Source organism: Heterodontus francisci, chromosome 23, assembly GCF_036365525.1.
Source record: "Heterodontus francisci isolate sHetFra1 chromosome 23, sHetFra1.hap1, whole genome shotgun sequence".
Lineage (NCBI taxonomy): Eukaryota > Metazoa > Chordata > Chondrichthyes > Heterodontiformes > Heterodontidae > Heterodontus > Heterodontus francisci.
The window spans coordinates 18,226,813-18,250,838 of NC_090393.1; the positions used below are offsets into that span (position 1 = coordinate 18,226,813).

The following is a 24,026-nucleotide window of genomic DNA, read 5'->3' on the forward strand; positions in this document are numbered from 1 at the left end:
AAAACCCACGCAGACACAGGGAGAACTTGCAAACTCCACACAGGCAGTACCTGGAATCGAACCCGGGTCCCTGGAGCTGTGAGGCTGCGGTGCTAACCACTGCGCCACTGTGCCGCATCTTCTCTATATTCATCCTATCAAACCACTTCATGATTTTAAAGACCTCTATCAGGCCACCTCTCAGTCATTTTTTATAGAGTCATAGGATCATTTATGGCATAGAAGGTGGCCATTCAGCCCATCAAGTTCATGTCAGCTCTCCACAGAGCAATCCAGTCAGTTCCAGTCCCCCACTTGATCCCCATAGCCCTGCAAGTTTATTTCATTCAAGTGCCCATCCAAATTTCTTTTGAAGTCATTGATTGTCTCACTTCCACCACCCTCGTGGGCAGCGAGTTCTTGGTCATTACCACTCGCTGCATAAAAAAGTTCTTCTTCACATTTCCCCTGCATCTCTTGCCCTAAACCTTCAATCAGTAACCCCTAGACCTTGTACCTTCAGTTAATAGCAACAGATTTTCCTTGTCTACTTTATCTAAGCCTGTCATAATCTTGTACACCTCTATTAAATCTCCCCTCAATCTCCTTTGCTCCAGGGAGAATAACCCCAGCTTTTCCAAACTAACCTTGTAACTAAAATTCCCCATCCCTGGAACCATTCTGGTAACTCTCCTTTGCACCTTCTCACGGACCCTCATATCCTTCTTAAAGTGTGGTGACCAGACCTGGGTGCAATACTCTAGTTGGGGCCTAATCAGAGCTTTGTAAAGGTTCAGAGTAACTTCCATGCTTTTGTACACAAATGCCTCTATTTATGAAGCTCAAAATCCCATATGCTTTGCTAACCACTCTCTCAATATGTCCTGCTACCTCCAGACATCGATGCTCATGCCCCCTCCCCCTCCAGGTCCAAACTGTGCCATTAAGTCTAGATTGTCTCACCTTATCCCTTCTGCCAAAATGCGTCAACTCACACTTGCCAGCAATAAATTCCATCTGCCATCTGTCTGCCCATTCTGCAAGCCTATCTATGTCCAGTTGCAGGCTGTTCATCTCATCCTCACTGTTTGGCACTCCTCCAAGTTTGGTATCATCGGCAAATTTTGAAATTCCTCTCTGTATTCCAAGATCTGTGTCATTTATATATAACAAATAAAGCAGTGGTCCTAGCATCGGCCCTTGGGGAACGCCACTGTCTCCCATCCTTCACTCTGAAAAACAACCATTTACCACGACTTGCTGTTTTCTGTCCATAAGCCAATTTTTTTATCCAGTTGGGCCCTGACCCTCTTATTCCATAAGCCTCAATTTTGTTAACCAGCCTTTTATATGACACTTTATCAAATGCTTTCTTAAAATCCATTTGGACAACTTCCACCCCATTCCCTTCATCAACCTTCGCTGTTACATCATCAAAAAATACAATGAGATTAGTTAAGCCTGATCTGCCTTTTACAAATCTATGCTGGCTATCCTTAATTAACTCCAGCCTGTCCAGATGTCTGTATATTTTTTTTAACCCTGATTATTGCTTCTAAAACCTTACCCACCACTGATAAACTAACTGGCCATATAGTTACTAGGACTATCCTTACACCCTTTCTTGAATAAGGGTGTCACATTTGCCACTCACCAATCCTCAAGATTGGAAGTTTATGGTAAGCCCTTCCACTATCCCCACTCCTACTTTCTTTAACAACCTGGGATGCAAGCCATCTCGACTGGTGATTTATCTACCCTAAGCATATCCAGCATTTTCAGTACCTCGTCCCGCTGAATTTTTACCCTATCCATTGCCTCTACGGATATTTTGTCAGATTCCTCTTCCTTAGTAAACACCGATACAAAGTATTCATTAATTATTGCCCTGCCTCTAATCATATATTACCTTCTTTGTCCCTAATAGGCCCCAATCTGCCTCTTACTACCCACTTACTATTTACATGCCAATAGAAGATTTTTGGGTTTCCTTTTATGTTGTCTGCCATTCTATTCTCATATTCTCTCTTTGCCAGACTTATTTTCCTCTTCGCCTCCCCTCTCAACGTATGTATTTGGCCTGGTTTTCACTTGAAGAATTCACTTGACATGCATCATACACCTTTTTTGGTTTCATCATAATCGCTATCTTCCTCATCATCCAAGGAGCCCTGTTTTTGGTTCGTCTACCTTTCGCCCTTGTTGGAATGTATCTAGCCTATACCTGAAGCATCTCTTATTTATTTAGAGATACAGCACTGAAACAGGCCCTTTGGCCCACCGAGTCTGTGTCAACCATCAACCACCCATTTATACTAATCCTACATTAATCCATAGTGGGGAAAGTCTTTGCTCGAGTCACTCTAAACAGGCTCCAGAAGCTGGCCGAGCGCGTCTACCCTGAGGCACAGTGTGGCTTTCGTGCAGAGAGATCGACCGTTGACATGCTGTTCTCCCTTCGTCAGATACAGGAGAAATGCCGTGAACAACAGATGCCCCTCTACATTGCTTTCATTGATCTCACCAAAGCCTTTGACCTCGTCAGCAGACGTGGTCTCTTCAGACTACTAGAAAAGATTGGATGCCCACCAAAGCTACTAAGTATCATCACCTCATTCCATGACAATATGAAAGGCACAATTCAACATGGTGGCTCCTCATCAGAGCCCTTTCCTATCCTGAGTGGCGTGAAACAGGGCTGTGTTCTCGCACCCACACTTTTTGGGATTTTCTTCTCCCTGCTGCTTTCACATGCGTTCAAGTCCTCGGAAGAAGGAATTTTCCTCCACACAAGATCAGGGGGCAGGTTGTTCAACCTTGCTCGTCTAAGAGTGAAGTCCAAAGTACGGAAAGTCCTCATCAGGGAACTCTTCTTTGCTGACGATACTGCTTTAACATCTCACACTGAAGAGTGTCTGCAGAGTCTCATCGACAGGTTTGCGGCTGCCTGCAATGAATTTGGCCTAACCATCAGCCTCAAGAAAACGAACATCATGGGGCAGGACGTCAGAAATGCTCCAACCATCAATATTGGCGACCACGCTCTGGAAGTGGTTCAAGAGTTCACCTACCTAGGCTCAACTATCACCAGTAACCTGTCTCTAGATGCAGAAATCAACAAGTGCATGGGAAAGGCTCCCACTGACATGTCCAGACTGGCCAAGAGAGTGTGGGAAAATGGCGCACTGACACGGAACACAAAAGTCCGAGTGTATCAAGCCTGTGTCCTCAGTACCTTGCTGTATGGCAGCGAGGCCTGGACAACGTATGTCAGCCAAGAGCGACGTCTCAATTCATTCCATCTTCGCTGCCTCCGGAGAATACTTGGCATCAGGTGGCAGGACCGTATCTCCAACACAGAAGTCCTCGAGGCGGCCAACATCCCCAGCTTATACACACTACTGAGTCAGCGGCGCTTGAGATGGCTTGGCCATGTGAGCCGCATGGAAGATGGCAGGATCCCCAAAGACACATTGTACAGCGAGCTCGCCACTGGTATCAGACCCACCGGCCGTCCATGTCTCCACTTTAAAGATGTCTGCAAACGCGACATGAAGTCCTGTGACATTGATCACAAGTCGTGGGAGTCAGTTGCCAGCGTTCGCCAGAGCTGGCGGACAGCCATAAAGGCGGGGCTAAGGTGTGGCGAGTGGAAGAGACTTAGCAGTTGGCAGGAAAAAAGACAGAGGCGCAAGGGAAGAGCCAACTGTGTAACAGCCCCGACAATCAAATTTTTCTGCAGCACCTGTGGAAGAGCCTGTCACTCTAGAATTGGCCTTTATAGCCACTCCAGGCGCTGCTCCACACACCACTGACCACCTCCAGGCGCTTACCCATTGTCTCTCGAGATAAGGAGGCCAAAGAGAAAGAGACATTAATCCCATATTCCTACCACATCACCACCTTCCCTCAATTCCCCGACCACCTACCTATACTAGGGGCAATTTATAATGGCCAATTTACCTATCAACCTGCCAGTCTTTGGCTGTGGGAGGAAACCGGAGCACCCAGCAAAAACCCACACGGTCACAGGGAGAACTTGCAAACTCCGCACAGGCAGTACCCAGAATCGAACCCGGGTTGCTGGAGCTATGAGGCTGTGGTGCTAGCCACTGCGCCACTGTGCCACCCACGATCACCCCTTGTTTCATTACAGTTTTGCCATTTTATCCTGGCTAGATCGCTTCTCATCGCATTGAAATTCGCCGTGTTCCATTCTAGCTGTTCTACCTTACACGTTCCTTGCTTTTCTGCATTATAGATAAACCTTATCTAGAGAAAAGACTCCCCGCTTCACAGCTCAGGAGAACTGTAGAACAAAGTGTGCCCTACCAGAAACAATGGCGGAAACAAAACGCAGGATAGCTTTAAAAAGAGAAATAGGTTTTTAAAACATTAAATAAAATGCGATAGGGAAAGGGCAGGTTATTGGGATTGAGTGTATAGCTCTTTCATAGATCTGACACGGTCAATATTGGTCAAAAGGCCAACTCCTGTGCTGTAAAATTCTATGATTTTAATCAGAAGTAAAGGGAATTGGAAGTATTACAGCATTACTCATTGTAATGCATTGGGAGCGTTACAAATGTTATCCTTTGATTTCAATGAGGAATACATCAATTTAATATTCTTTCACTCTCCAGTTCCCTGCTCTGATTCATTTTCATCATTTCATCTGAAGCAATACAAACTGGTATTAAGTTTTGTATTTTCTACTCTCTCAAGGCAGTGATAAGCTGTTATGCAGGGATATTCAGCAGCCTCCTGTCACCAGATGGTGATGTTATACTGCTGCTACCAGCTGAAATTAAGTATAAATGAAAGTTTTTCTTGCTTGTCGATTCATTAGGGGAGATTTTCCTCCCTGCCCTTCCCTGGTTTGGCAATAAACGGGATCAGAGAATCCAAATTACCCTATTCCTATTCCTGTCCACCCCAGCATCGCTTGGCTTTCTTCCCTTGTTGCCGGCTGAACAACAACAACTTGTATTTATATAGTGCCTTCAACGTAATAAATGTTTCAAGCTGCTTCACAGGGGCATTTCAAACAAAAATATGACACTGATCCACAGAAAAATGTATTAAGGCAAATGGCCGAAAGCTTGGTCAAAGAGGTAGGTTTTAAGAAGTGTCTTAAAGAAGGTCAGAAAGGTTTACGGAGGGAACTTCAGAGCTTAGGGCCCAGGCAGCTGAAGGAATGGCCCGACTGAAGGAACAGAAAACAAGGCACATGCATCTCAGGCTTTACGAACATATATACAAGCATACGAATTAGGAGCAGGAGTAGGCCACTCGGCCCCTCGAGCCTGCTCCACCATTCAGTAAGATCGTGGCTGATCTGATTGCAACCTTGACTCCATATTCCCGCCTAACTCCGATAACTTTCCACCTCCTTGCTTATCAAGAATCTATCTACCTCTGCCTTAAAAATATTTAAAGACTCTGCTTCCACTGTCTTTTGAGGAAGAGAAATCCATAGACTCACGATTCTCTGAGAGAAAAACATTCTCCTCATCTCCATCTTAAATGGGCAACCCCTTATTTTTAAACGTGACCCCGAGTTCTAGATTCTCCCACAAGGGGAAACATCCTTTCCACATCCATCCTGTTGAGACCTCTCAGAAACTCATGTTTCAATTAAGCTGCCTCTTACTCTTCTAAACTCCTGTGGATACAAGCCTAGCCTGTCCAACCTTTCCTCATAAGACAACACACCCATTCCAGGTATTAGTCTAGAAAACCTTCTCTGAACTGATTCCAACACATTTACATCCTTCCTTAAATAAGGAGATCAATACTGTACACAGTACTCCAGATGTGGTCTCACCAATGCCTTGTATAACTGAAGCATAACTTCCCTACTTTTGTATTCAATTCCCCTCACAATACACGATAACATTCTATTAGCTTTCCTAATTACTTGCTGTACCTGCATACTAACCTTGTATGATTCATGCACTAGGACACCCAGATCCCTCTGTATCTCAGAGCTCTGCAATCTCTCACCATTGAGATAATATACTTCTTTTTTATTCTTCCTGCCATATGTTCTTATGTAAAATGGACAATTTCACATTTTCCCGCATTATACTCCATTTGCCAGATCTTTGCCCACTCACTTAACCTATCTATCATTGTAGCCTCCTTACGTCCCCTTCACAATTACTTTCCAACCTATCTTTGTATCATCAGGAAATTTTACAACCAATCCTTCGGTCGCTTCATCAAAGTCATTCATATAAATCGTAAAATGTTGAGGCCCCAGCACAGATCCCTGTGGCACACCACTGGTTACAGCTTACCAACTAGAAAATTACCCATTTATGCCTACTCTCTGTTTCCTGTTAGCTAGCCAATATTTTATCTATGCCAATATGTTACCCCCTACACCATGAGCTTTTATTTTCTGCAGTAAACTTTGATGTGGCACCTTATCAAATGCCTTCTGGAAATCTAAGCACATGTTGCATCTTCAAAGAACTCCAATAAATTGGTTAAACATGATTTCCCTTTCACAAAAACCATGTTACTTTCTGGTCACTGATGGAGATTGGCAGCCACAAGATACTTACTGCAGTTAAATATTTGGGGTGGAATTTAAAATGTCTCCCAATATTTCTTACTTCCCAATCTTTTCCCTGACCCCTGAACCCCTGTGGACTCTCCCATTGACGGGGGTATAGGAGCGTGCCACAGCACCATCTTCTTTGATTTCCTCCCCCAACCCCACAAACCCCCAACTCCACCATGGCACTCACCATGTGGTCAAGCAGTAGAATGAGGTGGAAAACTCTGACTGTACTTTCCCAGCTTCTATATAACGCTGTGACAGGCCTTCACCTACTGCAGACTCAGCCCAATCTCTACGCCCGTCTTACTGGAATTCCCTAGGCACCATTAAATGATCAGAGTCCTGGGGGCAAAGGTCAGGAAAATCCACCCTGTTTTATTTTTCTTTGACAAAGGAGCAAAGTGCCCATTAACACAGGGAATATTGCATTGTCTTTCTATCATTAACTAAGATCCTGCTTTTATAGATACATAATTGATGAGTCCACATCTCTTGGCATGTCTAGTTTTCTATGACCCACAGACAGCAGGCAAACCCTCCAACACCTCCTTTTACATTGCAGCAATGCTTCTGACAACAATTTTGTTCCTTGGCAATGCTGACAGTGTCGACTCCAATAACAAGTGTAAACACTGCCACAGGGAGAAGCCACCAGCTTGGCTGGCTGTGAGTGGGCAGTAAAGTCAGTGACCAGCTACTTAGTCATTGGCCTTTAGGACCCTTCCTCAACCACACTGGTAAAAAAAAAAGACAACAGCAGAAATCAAAGCTGTAACCGTTGACAGTCTCTCAGCTATGAACGCTCAGCTAATCGTTGCTCCAATGCTATGGAATGTGTCCTCGTGATGGAAACCAGCAGCCTTGGGAGTTGTTCCAGAAATACTTCAAACAATTCTGAATGAAAAGAGGACTTGAAAGAGCTAAAGCCTTCTGTCAGAAGAAAACAGCCACTTTGAAGTTTGTTGCCACAGTGTGAATTATCCATCAAAAATAAATTGATGCTGGTAATAGTGGTGTGATCAGATTATTCACGAGACATAAGGCGGAACTTTTAACTACAACTGGGACATAAAACTGGCATAATCGGATCGAGTGCTCAAGTTTCCTTTCCGTTGACTGCATTGATTGGAAAGTTGGGCCTATATAGTGGATGGCCGTCTAGTACTGTCAGTTTTACACACCAGCAGAAGTTGACCATTCTGCTCACTTTCTCATACTTGAGCAGCCTTTTCATTGGCCTGTAATTTCTCAAAGTGCAAAGATGCTACTCACATGCTTCCAAAAAAAATCCCTCATCCCAAAACCACTAGCAGTTTCCAGGGACCCACCCCAGGTGCTAAAACTCTGTCAGAGGGAGTGAGGCTGAAAACTCCAATGCTGGGAGTTCCCAGTTGCCTGGCCTATGGTGGGATCTGGTATAAGTTGTGAAATGGGGCATCAGAAGGGTGCAAGTGCTTGCCCTGATGTCTCACCCAAGACGGATGTCCCCAGTCCAATATTCTTTACCCCTCTCCTCACAGAATTCCCTCTGCTCAGCAGGGCTCATCTCAAGAGCTGTGCAAGGAAAACAATGTCCTCACATTCATGGCACTGAGCATCAGTGCGCCAATCCTCGGGAACACCTCACACTTTTGCGAACTTGGTATAGAGATATGTCATTTTATCCAGACGGCCCCTTTAAATGGAAAGATAAGCATGCAGTATCAGCTGCCTCAACATGAGACAGCACGCGGTCTGCAAGCTGCTGCCCAGTTGGCTTCCCTGCAGGGGATGGAAAAAAACTAGTTAATACAGAGCTATCATCTCAAGTAAATAAACCATGAACTGCAGTTGGAGACAAGGAGGTATCAGTGTAGCTCCAATGTGAGTCTGTTTTGTACCCTTTGCATAAAGCTGACTTATAGAGTCGAAAAGCAAAGCTGTTAGAAGTATCATCCTGTTTAAATGAAACCCCGTGGCTGTAATCAAAGCTCTGCTGGATAGACATTGAAATGGCAATTTCTATTTTTGTCTTCAGCTGTTATATAAATCTGTCTCACCGTCCTAATTTTCTGCTTGTTTGCAATGGACACTGATTCCTGAGTCACCGGAAAGGAGTTGGCAGCAATGAATTGTTTAAACCATCAGTCCTGACATGTGAACTATTTTACAACATCAGTGAGTGTTATCCGGCTGCTCCATTGTAGGAGGCATCACAATCAAGCCTCATCAGATGTCTACACATACACATTAGTTGCCTGATCTGGAGTAAGAGCTATGGCTGATATCTCTCTTCAAGTTGAGGGACATTGAGCCCAATTGTAGTGTTACAGCTGTTTCCCTAGTTGGCATCAGCTTGGAAGCTTCCTGGTTTGTATGGCTCCATTCCATACTGGGTGATGCTTATACGTATTACATGCACGAATACATATACCCGTCTACTCACTGGGGATGGGGCACAAAGGACCACCAGCCACTCTCAGTTTTATAAAACAGTGCCAAAGCTAAATTCCAGAAGTGTTTGCAACAAGATGCTTGAATTAAAGGTAAATGATAACATATGGATTCTGTGAAGCATGGGGCATCCCAGATCAAAGTGAATTTAGTGTGCAGTGGCAAAGATATTCCAGAAGGATAGAAAAAGACAGGAAAGGACAAGGTGCAGCTATATATGTTCAGGGAGAGTTTTGAAATGAAGGAACAGCAAATGGTACCCCAGGAAAAGAGAGAAAACTAGTTTCACTTTAGCAAGTTGGTGGAAGACGGAATTCTCCTGCAGATTCCCTAGGTTTTAAAATCTTCTTCCATTGTCCTGCTCCTTTCTCTGATGCCATTCATCCACTAGAAGACATTCTTTAAATGCCACAAAACCTCACATGAGCCATCTATTACAGCGACATGCAATGAAACAACTCACGCAAAAGATTCACTATGTATCTACTGTTCCCCCAGCCTGCTGCTGAAATCTTCAACTGTTCCTGGCTATTTAAAAATTGCAACTGAAATTTTCATCTCCTGCGTCCCACCCCTGTCACAGTACTGACACAATACTGATACAGCTTCATGAGTTGTAAGCGATGGAAATCAACACCTGTGCTATAAATTTCCCACACAAAACTGCATAGAATCATGGAAATTAACTCAAATATCACTAAGGATCCCACACGTTTAATGATAACACAATGTAGATCAGTGGCCCTCATGATATATAATATAGGACAAAACAACGTCCTCCATCTCAGCATGAACAGCAATGTGGGAGATCTGCTGGTAATATATTTTTAAAGTACACATCAGGTAAAGCCAGCTCACTATTTGGGAGTAAGCCAAGAAATGGGACTGAGTGAGTGTAAATAACATCTTACACTGCGATTCTATGCTGGTCAGCATTATTTGAAGAAGAAACACTGAGCAGATGCCACTTCAGAGAATAGGGCTATTATCGGCATCCATGGCTGTTGATCCCGTTGAGAAATCCCTGAACAACTGAGATCTGGACACCTCTGCGTCTGTTGATACTCCGACTGCCATTTTCAAGAACTGTGTGCCTTGCAAGTTAGGCATGATGAAAAAGATTGTGTGCAAAAAGGGCAGTCGTTGTGCACAAAACTTCAAATGCTATCTCTCAGGGTTTGGCAGTTCACAATGTTGTGCCGTATTTAATGGACTCCCCAAAATGGAGGAGCACATTCACTATTATCTTGCTTCTTATACCAGCATATTTCTTTCTCCTTTTCAGCCAAGTGCTAGTGACAGCATTAATTCAGCTAGTGACTTGCATCAATGCAGGTGGTACTTTGGCTTTTACTTGTGGGTGGCCTTCAGCTCCAAATAGGGCCATTCTCTTTTGGCTTGCCTCCAACAGCATGACCTCCACAATCTAGCAAAATCATAGGGAGCGGCATTGCCCACATGTTTCCATTGTGAACAATTCATCCATTTTTCTGTCATTTGTGGCGTACAAACATACGAATTAGGTACAGGAGTAGGCCACTTGGCAACTCGAGCCTGCTCCGCCATTCAATAAGATCATGGCTGATCTGATTGTAACATCAACTCCACATTCCTGCCTACCCCCAATAACCTTTCACACCCCCCCCTACTTATCAAGAATCTATCTATCTCTGCCTTAAAAATTTTCAAACACTCTGCTTCCACTGCCTTTTGAAGGAGATTTGCAAAGACTCACGACCCTCAGGGAAGAAATTTCTCCTCATCTCTGTCTTAAATGGGTGACCCCTTATTTTTAAACAATGATCCCTAGTTCTAGATTCTCCCACAAGAAGAAACATCCTTTCCACATCCACCCTGTCAAGACCCCTCAGGATCTTATATGTTTCAATCAAGTCACCTCTTACTCTTCTAAACTCCAGCAGATACAAGGCTAACCTGACCAACCTTTCCTCATAAGACAACCCACCCATTCCAAGTATTAGTCTAGTAAATCTTCTCTGAACTGCTTCCAACGACTTTACATCCTTCCTTAAATAAGGAGACCCATACTGTACACATTACTCCAGATGTGGTCGCACCAATGCCCTGTATAGCTGAAGCATAACCTCCCTACTTTTGTATTCCAATCCCCTCGCAATAAATGATAACATTTCTTTAGCTTTCCCAATTACTTGCTGTACCTGCAATTTTGCTATTCATGCATTAGGCCACTCAAATCCCTCTGCATCTCAGAGCTCTGCAATCTCTCACCATTTACATAATATACTTTTTTATTTTTCCTGTCAAAATGGACAATTTCACATTTTCCCACATTATACTCCATTTGCCAGATCTTTGCCCACTCACTAACCTATCTATATCCCTTTATAGCTTCCTTTTGTCCTCTTCACAAATTACTATCCTACCTATCTTTGTCATCAGCAAATTTAGCAACCATATCTTTGGTCCCTTCATCCAAGTCATTTGCATAAATTGTAAAAAGTTGAGGCCCCAGCACAGATCTCTGTGGCACACCACTTGTTACATCTTGCCAACTAGAAAATTACCCATTTATGCCTACTCTCTGTTTCCTGTTAGTGAGCCAATCTTCTATCCATGCCAAAATGTTACCCCCTACACCATGAGCTTTTATTTTCTGCAATAACCTTTGCTGTGGCACCTTATCAAATGCCTTCTGGAAATCTATGTACAGTACATCCATCGGTTCCCCTTTATCCACAGCACATGTTACTTCCTCAAAGAACTCCAATAAATTGGTTAAACATGATTACCCTTTCATAAAACCATGTTGACTCTGCCTGATTACCTTGAATTTTTCTAAGTGCCCTGTTATAACATCTCTAATAATAACTTCTAACATTTTCCCTATGACAAATGCTAACGGGCCTGTAACTTCCTGCTTTCTGTCTCCCTCCCTTTTTGAATAAAGGCAAATGGAGTTCAGTCTGAGGTCATCCAATTTGGATCCAAGCAAGACAAATGGTAGTATTTTCTAAATGGTTAGAAGCTTGGAATTGTGGAGGAGCAAACAGATTTGAGTATCCATTTGCACAAATCACCAAAAGCCAGTGGATAGCAATCAATAGAGCTAATGGAATGTTGGTTATTAACTCAAGGAGGCTGGAATGTAAAGGAGATAAAGTTATTAAAGTTATTTTTAAGTTGTACAGGCACTTGGTCAGACACCACCCCCCCCCCCCAACCCCCCCCCCACGGAATAATGCATTCAGTTCTGAACACTGTACCTCTGAAAGAATATATTAGTTTTGGAGGGGCTACAGCACAGCTTCATCAGAATGATGCTGGGGCTTAAAGGGTTACATTTTGAGAATAGGTTGCATAAACTTGGCTTGTGTTCCCTTGAGTATAGAAGTATGAGTGGTGATCTAATCAAATAAAGTTTAAATGATGAGGATTTGATAGGGTAGATAGCAAGAAACTGACTCATCTGATGGAGGATTCCAGAACTGGCCATATAATTGCAAAATAAGAGCCAAGACATTTAGGAATGAAACAGGGTGTGCTAGCGAAAATATGGAACTCAGTCTCCCAAAAATCTTCTGAGGCTAGGTCAATTGAAAGTTTCAAAACTGAGATGGATAGATTTATGTTAGGCAAGGGTATTAAGTATAGAACCAAATGGAGTAAAATGGAGTTGCAATACAGACTAGCCATGATCTAACTGAATGGCAAAACAGACTGAAAGGATTGAATGGCCTCCTTCTGCTCCTATGTTCCTCACTTGTAAAATTGGAGTTGTAGTCTTTTCCTTCTTTTGCCCTTGGCTTGTGTTATAGAAAACACTCAATATTTGGAACAATTCCATCATACTGTTTGTCAAAGCACTGATCCACACCGCCCGATAGAATGGGTCATGGTCAAAGCAGACAGTGGATGGAAATCTTGCCCTGCCGCATTTCTGATGGCAACGTGGAGCTTCTGCAATTTATCCTGAAGACCTTTAGTCAGAGATCATCACATTTTTGAAAGCAGAAAATGGAAGTATAGATTACTGCATGCATAACATACCTTTATATTTTATAGTATAGGGGGAATTCTATGATCCTGAGTTCCCAACACAGTAATCTTAATTCTCTGACCTGTGCCCCCTCTTGGTGTGGCTCCCCACTGGGAATGTGAGATTGAGTAATTGTTTGTTTGTTCGGAGATGGTGGTGGACCTTCACCTTGGATCACTCATAGAAAATGCACACAACTGAGTGGCTTATTATGCCACTTTAGAAGACAGTTAAGAATCAACCACGTTGGTATAGGTTTGGAGTCGCTTACCGGGAAGACTGAGGAAGGACAGAATGTTTTCTTCTCTAAAGGAAATTAGTGAACCAGGAGGGTTTTTATGATGATCAAGCAGCGAGATTGCTGGATGCCCAACTTCCCATTCCCTTTTTGATCAATTCCACCTGCAGTGGCCATCCTGTTAGTTGGAATATCTACCTTTATTAGCCTGATAACCTACCTGTGCTGACAGAGGAGCCTTAATTTTCCAACTGTTCTCTTTCAGGCAGTGAAGTTGGGTCTGTGCCCACTGGCCGGGCTCCTGCCAGTTACGTTTCCTCAGGACGCAGGCCACCAGAATCACGACTGGTAGCCAGCAGCGAATATGGTGAAAGTGAGAGTCAGGATGGATACAGTGGTGACATGGAGAGTGACACCAATAGGAGTCCAGCAGGTTAGTGAAGTCATTTGAAATGGTTGGTGTGTGATTCCATTCAAACCTCCTGCAGGACTCTATCTCTTTCGCTCATGCTTACTCTCACCCAGTGCCCGCCCCCAGTCGCTATGTTATCTACCTTTCCTTCTCTCTTGCCCATTCTCTCACTCTTGCTTCCTTTCACGTGCACTCAATTTTTTTTCTCTCTCTTGCTATCTATCTACAAATAACTTTATTCTGTGTGCAGACAATCAATTGACAATTATCTTCTCATATCCTCATCTTGAATGCTGTGCAGTTTCAGTGGAGCGGGAATGAAGCACATTCTCTTAGTTCTTATGAAATGGAATTTATAGATGAATGCTGTTTACTGCATTAATAGCAGAGAGAATGTGAACTGTGGCACAGCTTGAATTACTTAATGATACTTCAAAAGTGCTTTATGTATTTTTCAAGATGGATTTTATAGAGGGTTGCAGGTTGTGGAGGGGCATGATACTCGCGGATGATGTTCTTGTGAATCACATCGGCATGGAGGATTCCCATTGACAGTCCTTGTGGGAATATTCCATCACTGGTGTTTGCTGAGTGACATTGTTGATGCATTGTGCTAACGGTGTGGATCAGACTGTTCATGTTCAGCGGCTGCTCTCTCCCTCAAATGCTTTAGTGCCACTAACCTCACCCTTTATCCCTCTCAGTTTCCTCACTCCTTTCTGATCCATGCATGCTTAAAGTTCTTCATTCCTTTCCAAGCCAGTTATTCTTCCCAGAGATGATTTTGAGGAAGTTGGAGAATCGGACCAGCTTCTTGCCTCTTTTGTTGTGTGGCATGTTTAAGGCCGGCATGTAGATGGCTCAGTAAGGTCCCTGAGTTGTGTAAATAAATTCATGCAGTCAGACCTGAAATCCCCTCTCTACTCCCCCCCGCCCACTCCCCCCCCCCCGTGTCTGTCCACACACCCCCCCCCCCCCCCCGTGTCGCTCTATTCCCCTCCCCGGTGTCGCTCTATTCCCACCCCCCCCTGTGTTGCTCTATTCCCCCCCGTGTCTCTCTATTCCCCCCTTGTCTCTCTATTTCTTCCCCGTGTTTCTCTATTCACCCCATGTCTCTCTATCAACCCCCGTGTCTCTCTATCAACCCCGATGTCTCTCTATTCCCCCCCGTGTTTCTCTATTCCTCTCCATGTCTCTCAATTTCCCCCCCCCGTGTCTCTCTATTTTCCCCCCGTGTCTCCCTATTCCCCCTGTGTCTCTCTGTTCCCCCGCCCCGTGTCTCTCTATTCCCCCCTGTGTCTCACTATTCACCCCCATGTCTCTCTATTCACCTCCTGTGTCTCACTATTCCCCCCATGTCTCTCTATTCCCCCCCCAATGTCTCTCTATTCCCCCCACCCGTGTCTCTCTATTCCCCCGCCCCGTGTCTCTCTATTCCCCCTTGTGTCTCGCTATTCCCCCCCATGTCTCTCTATTCCCCCACTGTGCTCTCTATTCCCCCCTGTGTCTCTCTATTCCCCCATGTCTCTCTATTCCCCCCCCATGTCTCTCTATTCCCCCCCCATCCCCCCATGTCTCTCTATTCCCTCCCCGTGTCTCTCTATTCCCCCTAGTGTCTTTCAATTCCCCCCCCCCATGTCTCTCTATTCCCTTTCCGTGTCTCTCTATTCCCCCAGCCCCGTGTTTCTCTATTCCTCTCCGTGTCTCTCTATTCCCCCTGTGTCTCTTTATTCCCCCCTCACGTCTCTCTATTGCACCCCCCCCGTGTCTCCCTATTCCCCCTGTGTCTCTCTATTCCCCTGCCCCGTGTCTCTCTATTCCCCCCTTGTGTCTCTCTATTCCCCCCCCATGTCTCTCTATGCCCCCCCCCGTGTCTCCCTATTCCCCCTGTGTCTCTCAATTCCCCCGCCCCGTGTCTCTCTATTCCCCCACCCCGTGTCTCTCTAATCCCCCCGTGTCTCACTATTCCTCCCCATGTCTCTCTATTCCCCTCCTGTGTCTCTCTATTCCCCCCCCCCGTGTCTCTCTATTCCCCCCACCTGTGTCTCTCTATTCCCCCGCCCCGTGTCTCTCTATTCCCCCCTTGTGTCTCGCAATTCCCCCCCCCATGTCTCTCTATTCCCCCCCTGTGTCTCTCTATTACCCCCCCCGTGTCTCTCTATTCCCCCCTCGTGTCTCGCTATTCCCCCCCATGTCTCTCTATTCCCCCCATGTCTCTCTATTCCCCCCCCCGTGTCTCCCTATTCCCCCTGTGTCTCTCTATTCCCGCACCCCGTGTCTCTCTATTCCCCCCTTGTGTCTCGCTATTCCCCCCATGCCTCTCTATTCCCTTCCGTGTCTCTCTAATCCCCACCCCCGTGTTTCTCTATTCCACTCCGTGTCTCTCTATTCCCCCCGTGTCTCTCTATACCCCCCTCGTGTCTCTCTATTTCACACCCATGTCTCTCTATTCCCTTCCGTGTCTCTCTATTCCACCCCCCCCCCCCCGTGTTTCTCTATTCCTCTCCGTGTCTCTCTATTCCCCCCATGTCTCTTTATTCCCCCCCACGTCTCTCTATTCCCCCCCCGTGTCTCACTATTCTCCCTTCGTGTCTTTCTATTCCCCCCCATGTCTCTCTATTCCCCCCCGTGTCTCTCTATTCCCTTCCATGTCTCTCTATTCCCCACCCCCGTGTTTCTCTATTCCTCTCCGTGTCTCTCTATTCCCCCCGTGTCTCTCTATTCCCTTCCGTGTCTCTCTATTCCCCCCCTCCTTGTTTCTCTGTTTCCCCTCCCGTGTTTCTCTGTTTCCCCTCCCGTGTTTCTCTATTTCCCCTCCCGTGTCTCTCTATTTCCCCCCCGTGTCTCTCCATTCCTCCCTCATGTCTTTCTATTCCCCCCCATGTCTCTCTATTCCCTTCCGTGTCTCTCTATTCCCCCCCCGCCCCGTGTTTCTCTATTCCTCTCCGTGTCACTCTATTCCCCCTGTGTCTCTTTATTCCCCCCTCACGTCTCTCTATTGCACCCCCATGTCTCTCTATGCCCCCCCGTGTCTCCCTATTCCCCATGTGTCTCTCTATTCCCCTGCCCCGTGTCTCTCTATTTCCCCCCGTGTCTCTCTATTTCCCCCTCGTGTTTTTCTATTCCCCGCCCCCCATGTCTCTCTATTCCCTTCCGTGTCACTCTATTCCCCACCCACCCCCCCCCCCCCGTGTTTCGCTATTCCTCTCCGTGTCTCTCTATTCCCCCCATGTCTCTCTATTCCCCCGTCTCTCTCTATTCCCCCCTCGTGTCTCTCTATTTCACCCCCATGTCTCTCTATTCCCTTCCGTGTCTCTCTATTCCCCCCGTGTCTCTCTATTCCATCCGTGTCTCTCTATTTCCCCCTCGTGTCTTTCTATTCCCCGCCCCCCATGTCTCTCTATTCCCCCGTGTCTCTCTATTCCCCCCTCGTGTCTCTATATTTCACCCCCATGTCTCTCTATTCCCTTCCGTGTCTCTCTATTCCCTCCGTGTCTCTCTATTCCCCCTGTGTCTATCTCTTCCTCCTGTGCTTCTCTGTGCCCCCCCCCACAGTGTCTCCTATTACCCCCGTGTCTCTCTATTCCCCCCACCTGTGTCTCTCTATTCCTCCTGTGCCTCTCTATCACCCCCCCCATGTCTCTCTATGCCCCACCGTGTCTTCCTATTCCTCCTGTGTCTCTCTATTCCCCCGCTCCTGTGTCTCTCTATTCCCCCTGTGTCTCTCTATTCTCCCCCACCGTGTCTCGCTATTCCCCCCCCCACCCCCGTGTCTCTCTAATCCCCCCCATGTCTCTCTATTCCCCCTTGCCATTTTATTCACCCCCAAAGTGCCTCTCTATTCCCCTTTAGCATACATGCAGAATTTCCTTTGGTGGGACACTGACAGAGTTATGCAATCCTTTGGAGTCATACCTTCAAACCACCAGAGGCTGTTAGCAATATTTGCATGAGCTCTGACTCCACATATTAGCCTCTCTCGACATTTTGCCAATGTGACAATTCATGACTTTTTTAAAATGAAAGAGAACGAGAGGTGAGATGAGAATTATTTCATGCATCAACTTATGATCTGGAATGCACTGCCTCAAAGGGTGGATGAAGCAAATAGTAACTTTCAAAAGGGATTAGGATAAATACTTGAAGGGGAGCATCTTGCAGGACTCTGCAGAAAGGGCAGAGGAATTATATACAGCTCTTTTAAAGAGCTGACAAGCACAGACATGACGGGCTTTCTGTGTTGTATCATTCAATGATTTATAAAAGTATTCCAAGCCTCTAATTGAATTCAAAGTAAATCTCAGTCATTCCAGCGGCATCAGTGGCATTTGACATATTGAAAAGATGAAAAGATTTGACTGACTGCTGGTTAGTATATTGGTTGGTATCCCATCCTGACATGCATGACACCAGTGTTACTTGACATGTCAGCTTGGCTCAGTTGAAAGCACTCTCATCTGCAGTTTGTAAGTTGTAGGTGAAACGCAATGCCAGCTTTTGAGTGCATAATCTAGGCTGAGGGACTGCTGTACTGTCAAGAGATGCCACCCTTTTGGTGAGATGTTAAACCAAGGACCCGTTTCAGTGATTAGAAACAGAGGAGAGTACAGAAGTAGAAAGGACTATGCAGTTCCTCTGACCGACCCAAAAATTAAGACCTTTCAATTGCCCACACCCTTAAATATCTACCTAATTCTCCCTTAAATGTCTTCACGCTGTCGTGACTCCACCATGTCAAATGAGCATTCCATTCCAAAGATTCACCACCCTCTGTGTAAAGTACTTAAATCGAACCTTCCATTTTCTAAGTAGGACTCTATTGCCCAATTCTAGAAGGCAATCATGAACATACTGGGGTTCCATTTATTTCGTCCTTTAAGTATCTTGAATCCTTGAGCAAATCCTTTGAGCCTTCTCTTCTTTGGAGTAAATAATTTCAAAGACATTTACTTGTGAAATATCCTTTGGGCTATCTGAAGAACATTTAGTTCCCCTGGTAACTCACACAAAGCAGATAAACCAGTTAGTCATCTCATTCATGTTTGTGGGATATTACCTATGCAAAATGTGCTTGCTTATGTAATGGCAGATATTGCATCTCACAGTAATTCATTGTGTGAAACATTTTGAGAAGATTCAGTGTGATTGATATTATATAAATGTCATGAATCGTACTTTAATGCAAGCCCGGAGCACTAAAACAAATTACAGAGTGTTGTGTTTAAGTGCTTTAAAGTAATGTACTCTTATAAATTGTTGGTTGCTGAACTTCATCACTTGAATATTTTAACATGCTCATTCTTCTAACTTCTGCCTGGATTGTGGCATAGTTACTGTTATGCTTTGTCTTTTATGTGTTTTCTGTCCATTACCACAAAGTACTTAGTCTTCCTGTTGACACTAGTTTTCACTTGCTCTTCTTTCTCAGGTGGACGACGTAACATTTCAGCTCAGGGTTCGCGACCACCCTCAGCTCCACACCAAACTACCCAGCCACCTCAAGCAGGTAGGTACCTCCCTGATTAGATGAACCTGCCTCATCTTAATTTTTGAGAAAATGTGACCAAGGGCCAAAACCAGTGTTTAATGCTGTCGAGTGGAGAAACAGTAATCCAAGCTCCTAACATCGTTTCCCATAGGCAGCAGCTCGCTCTCAGCTCTCAGGCAGTCTCACCCACTCCCCCTGAATCCCCATATTTTACCTTGGATTCAGTCTGGACACTCCCAGTCAGTGACAACACCACAGCAGCTTGGCAGCAAGGAAGATTCACCCTGAATCTCCGTGCCTGCTGATACAAAAACATCACATTTAATAATGGCAAGTATTTTAATTTGTCTAGAATAGATGAGGATTTTCAACACAAATTACTCCCCTAAGAATTTCCTATTAGAATTCATGAGGGCTCTTTAATGAAACTCTATTCTGGTTCTTTTTATACTGTCATTGTAAGAGCTGCAGACTCTTCAGCCTTGTTAAACTGACATATTTCTGGTCTCCCTATTCGCAGGTGCCTCTGGAACCTATAGACCAGGTCAGGGAGTGACTCCCAGATATCCGGAGCAAAAGCCAAGTAAGAACCGTCATGAGCAGCTCCATTTTTTCATTTCAGTTCTTCCTGGCTGTGGATCCCCTGGTTTCATCTTGGTGCCATCAAACAGATCCTCAACTTGAAATGAAGACGAAATGATTTTGCTTTCTGTTTTCTTTTGTTTGTTTCTCTCTGCCAGTGGTAGGGTCTCCCTCCTTGTCGCATTCAGTGGCCAATCAGCCCACCCCATCATCGGATGCCAGTTACACCCCACTGAAGGAGGAGAGAGCTGTCCGCCAGCATTCGCAGTATACAGCACCAAGCACGGCATCAGGTCTGCCTCCTTCCTCACAACAGCAACAGCAAGAGGATGAGGACGAGGACATTTATGATTCGGATGAAGCCAGTGAGTAATACCAGGGCTGGCAGATACAAGTGGATTCATTACAAAAGCCTAATGAACCGCAAGTATAATCTGTGATAGAATACTCCCAAAGATGATTAAAGGAATCCAACATTTCACAGCTGGTGTGAAACTGAAAAGCAGAAAATACTGGAAAGGCGCAGCAATCAAACACCCTCTGGAAGAGAGAGAGTAACTCGCAACAAGTCCCGTTCACCTGTCACCCCTATGCTTGCTCGGCGGCAACACCTCGATTTTAAGATTCAAATCCTTATCTTCAAATCGCTTCATGACCTTAACATCCCTGTGTCTGTGACCTCCTCCAGCCCTACAAACCCTCCAAGATCTCTGCGGTTCTCCAATTCTCTCCTCTTGCACATCCTGGTTTTCCATTGCTCTACAATTGGCAGCCGTACCTTCAGCTGCCCAGGCCTGGAGCTCTGGAGTTGCCTCACTAAACCTCTCTACCTCTACTTCAAGTCACACCTTACACCTACCTCCTGGACCAAACATTTGATCACCTGTCCTAATATCTCTTTGTGTGACTTGGTGTGGAATTTTATCTAATTACATTCCTGTGAAATGCCTTGGGATGTTTACTGCACGAAAGGTGTTATATAAATACAATTTGTTGCTGTAATGTTTCAGGTGGCACCCTTTGATAGGAGCTCTAATTTAATAGAGTCATAGAGGTATACAGCACAGAAGCAGGCCCTTCAGCCCATTGTGTTCGTGCCAGCCATCAAGCACCTATCTATTCTAATCCCATTTTCCAGCACTTGGTCCGTAGCCTTGTATGCTATGGCGTTTCAAGTGCTCATCCAGATACTTCTTAAATGTTGTGAGGGTTCCTGCCTCTACCACCGCTTCAGGCAGTGCGTTCCAGATTCCAACCACCCTCTGGATGAAAATTTTTTTCCTCAAATCCCCTCCAAATCTCCTGCCCCTTACCTTAAATTTATGCCCCCTGGTTATTGACACCTCGGCTAAGGGAAAAAGTTTCTTCCTATCTATCCTATCAATTCCCCTCATAATTTTGTATACCTCAATCAGGTCCCCCCTCAGCCTTCTCTGCTCTAAGGAAAACAACGCTAGCCTATCCAGTCTCTCTTCATAGCTGAAATTCTCCAGCCCAGGCAACATCCTGGTGAATCTCCTCTGCACCCTCTCCAGTACAATCACATCCTTCCTATAGTGTGGTGACCAGAACTGTACACAGTACTCCAGCTGTGGCCTAACTAACATTTTATACAGCTCCATCATAACCTCCCTGCTCTTACATTCTGTGCCCCGGCTAATGAAGGCAAGTATCCCATATGCCTTCCTAACCACCTTATCTACCTGTGCTGCTGCCTACAGTGATATACGGACAAGTACAGCAAGGCCCCTCTGACTCTCTGTGCTTCCTAGGGTCCTACCATCCATTGTATATTCCCTTGCCTTGTTAGTCCTCCCAAAATGCATCACCTCACACTTCTCAGGGTTAAATTCTATTTGCCACTGCTCTGCCCATCTTACCAGCTCATCTATATCGTCCTTTAATCTAAGGCTTTCCTCCTCACTATTTACGATACCACCAATTTTCGTGCCATCTGCAAACTTACTTATCATACCTCCTATATTCAAGTCTAAATCATTCATGTACACTACAAACAGCAAGGGTCCCAGCACCGATCCCTGTGGTCACAGGCTTCCAATCGCAAAAACAATCCTCGACCATTACCCTCTGCCTCCTGCCACTAAGCCAATTTTAGATCCAATTTGCCAAAGTGCCCTGGATCCCATGGGCTCTTACCTTCTTAACCAATCTCCCATGTGGGACCTTATCAAAAGCCTTACTGAAGTTCATGTAGACTACATCAACTGCTTTACCCTGATCTACACATCTAGTTACCTCCTCGAAAAATTCAATCAAGTTAGTTAGATACGATCTCCCCCTGACAAAGCCACGCTGACTATGCCTGATTAATCCCTGCTTCTCCAAGTGGAGATTAATCCTGTCCCTCAGAATTTTTTCCAATTGTTTCCCTATCACTGATGTTAGACTCACTGGCCTGTAATTACCTGGTTTATCCCTGCTACCCTTCTTGAATAATGGTACCACATTCGCTGTCTTCCAGTCCTCTGGCACCTCTCCTGTGGCCAGACAGGATATGAAAATTTGTGTCAGAGCCCCTGCTTTCTCCTCCCTTGCCTCACTTAACAGCCTGGGATACATCTCATCTGGGCCTGGGGATTTATCCACTTTTAAGCCCGCTAAAACAGCTAATACCTCCTCCCATTCAATGCTAATTCGTTTACGTATATCACAATTCCCCTCCCTGATCTCTACACCTACATCATCCTTCTCCATAGTGAACACAGATGCAAAGTAATCATTTAAAACCTCACCTATGTCCTTCGGCTCCACAGACAGATTGCCACTTTGGTCTCTAATGGGCCCTACTCTTTCCCTGGTTGTCCTCTTGCCCTTAATATACTTATAAAACACCTTGGGATTTTCCTTTATCTTGTCTGCCAGTATTTTTTCCTGCCCCCTCTTCGCTCTACTAATTACTTTTTTAATACCCCCTACACTTTCTATACTCCTCTAGTGCCTCTGCTGTTTTCAGCCCTCTGAATCTGCCATAAGCCTCCTTTTTTTTCCTTATCCAATCCTCTATATCCCTTGACATTCAGGGTTCCACGGACCTGTTGGACCTACCCTTCACCTTTACGGGAACATGTTGGCCCTGAACTCTTACTCTTTCCTTTTTGAATAACTCCCACTGGTCCAATGTAGACTTTCCTACAAGTAGCTGTTCCCAGTCCACTTTGGCCAGATCCTGTTTTGTCATATTGAAATCAGCCTTCCCCCAATTCAGTACCTTTATTTCCGGTCCATCTTTTTCCTTTTCCATAATTACCTTTAATCTTAGAGTTATGGTCACTATCCCCGAAATGCTCCCCCACTGACACTTCTACCACTTGTCTGACTTCATTCCCTAAGATTAGGTCCAGTACTGCCCCCTTCTCTTGTAAGACTTTCTATATGCTGGCTCAAAAAGCTCTCCTATATGCACTTTAAGAATTCTGCCCCTTTTAAGCCTTTTGCACTAAGACCAGTTAATATTGGGGAAGTTGAAATCCCCTACTATTATTACCCTATTGTTTTTACACCTTTCTGAGATTTGCCTACATATCTGCTGTCCACTTAAGTGCCTAAATGGCACTTGATTCAGCGGGACCTTCCCCAGAGGAGGCGATGCAGGGCTCTCGGCTCTCTGGGTTGAGACCCCCATTGCCAAGATACAATCCCAGCCCTGGAGTGGGGATGAAAGCAGCATTTGGAATAAACGTGTCTAATTCTGAATTTGCTGCTTGTGCACCCCACCATACATAGAATTCCTCTGTCTGCTATTTTATATGGGTGAACATTTCAACTGAAACAGCCGACAGGGGAATGCCACATGATTGCACTAAAGCCTAAATTTCAGGGCATGACGGGCCCCCCATTTTACTTTTATTTTTAGTTATTTTTTTCTTTTTTCTTTTTTCATTTTTTTTGTGTTTATTTTATTTTCTTTTATCTTAGTTTGTTCAGTTTGCTTACCCACTGTTTTTTTCATGTTTGTACTTGCGGCTGTTCAATTTTCAGTCCGTTAACACCCTATCTGTACTAATGCTTTGTCTTTCAACACACCATTAACATATTGTTTACCTTTGCTCCAGGACCTTCTGGTCAGCTATTCTGTGACCTTGTCCTATCTACACCTTCTCCTTTGTTATCCCTTGCCCCACCCCTGCTTTACTTGCTTATAACCTTTCACATTTCTAATATTTGCCAGTTCTGAAGAAGGGTCACTGACCTGAAACGTTAACTCTGTTTCTCTCTTCACAGATGCTGCCAGACCTGCTGAGTATTTCCAGCATTGCTTGTTTTTATTTCAGATTTCCAGGATCT

General features: G+C 45.0%; 1 protein-coding gene and 1 long non-coding RNA gene across 4 annotated transcripts in view; one reads left to right on the forward strand and one right to left on the reverse strand.

Moving 5' to 3' along the window:
• Positions 1-24,026, forward strand: part of rph3ab (rabphilin 3A homolog (mouse), b) — a 95,242-nt gene that overhangs the window by 32,039 nt on the left and 39,177 nt on the right. Inside the window, exons 7-9 of the mRNA XM_068054789.1 lie at positions 13,505-13,672; positions 19,080-19,157; positions 19,880-20,086. Coding sequence (XP_067910890.1) covers positions 13,505-13,672; positions 19,080-19,157; positions 19,880-20,086 — 453 coding nt within the window. The remainder of the gene's footprint in view (positions 1-13,504; positions 13,673-19,079; positions 19,158-19,879; positions 20,087-24,026) is intronic.
• The window catches only part of LOC137382617 (uncharacterized), a 97,578-nt gene that overhangs the window by 28,331 nt on the left and 45,221 nt on the right, over positions 1-24,026 (reverse strand). The window contains exon 4 of one of the 3 annotated variants that reach the window (XR_010977228.1): positions 18,919-19,437. The exons of 1 other annotated variant lie outside the window; for it this stretch is intronic. This is a non-coding gene — a long non-coding RNA (uncharacterized lncRNA). Of the gene's footprint in view, positions 1-18,918; positions 19,441-24,026 lie in introns of those variants that run through there. One more of the 3 variants, XR_010977227.1, reaches the window with a different exon arrangement.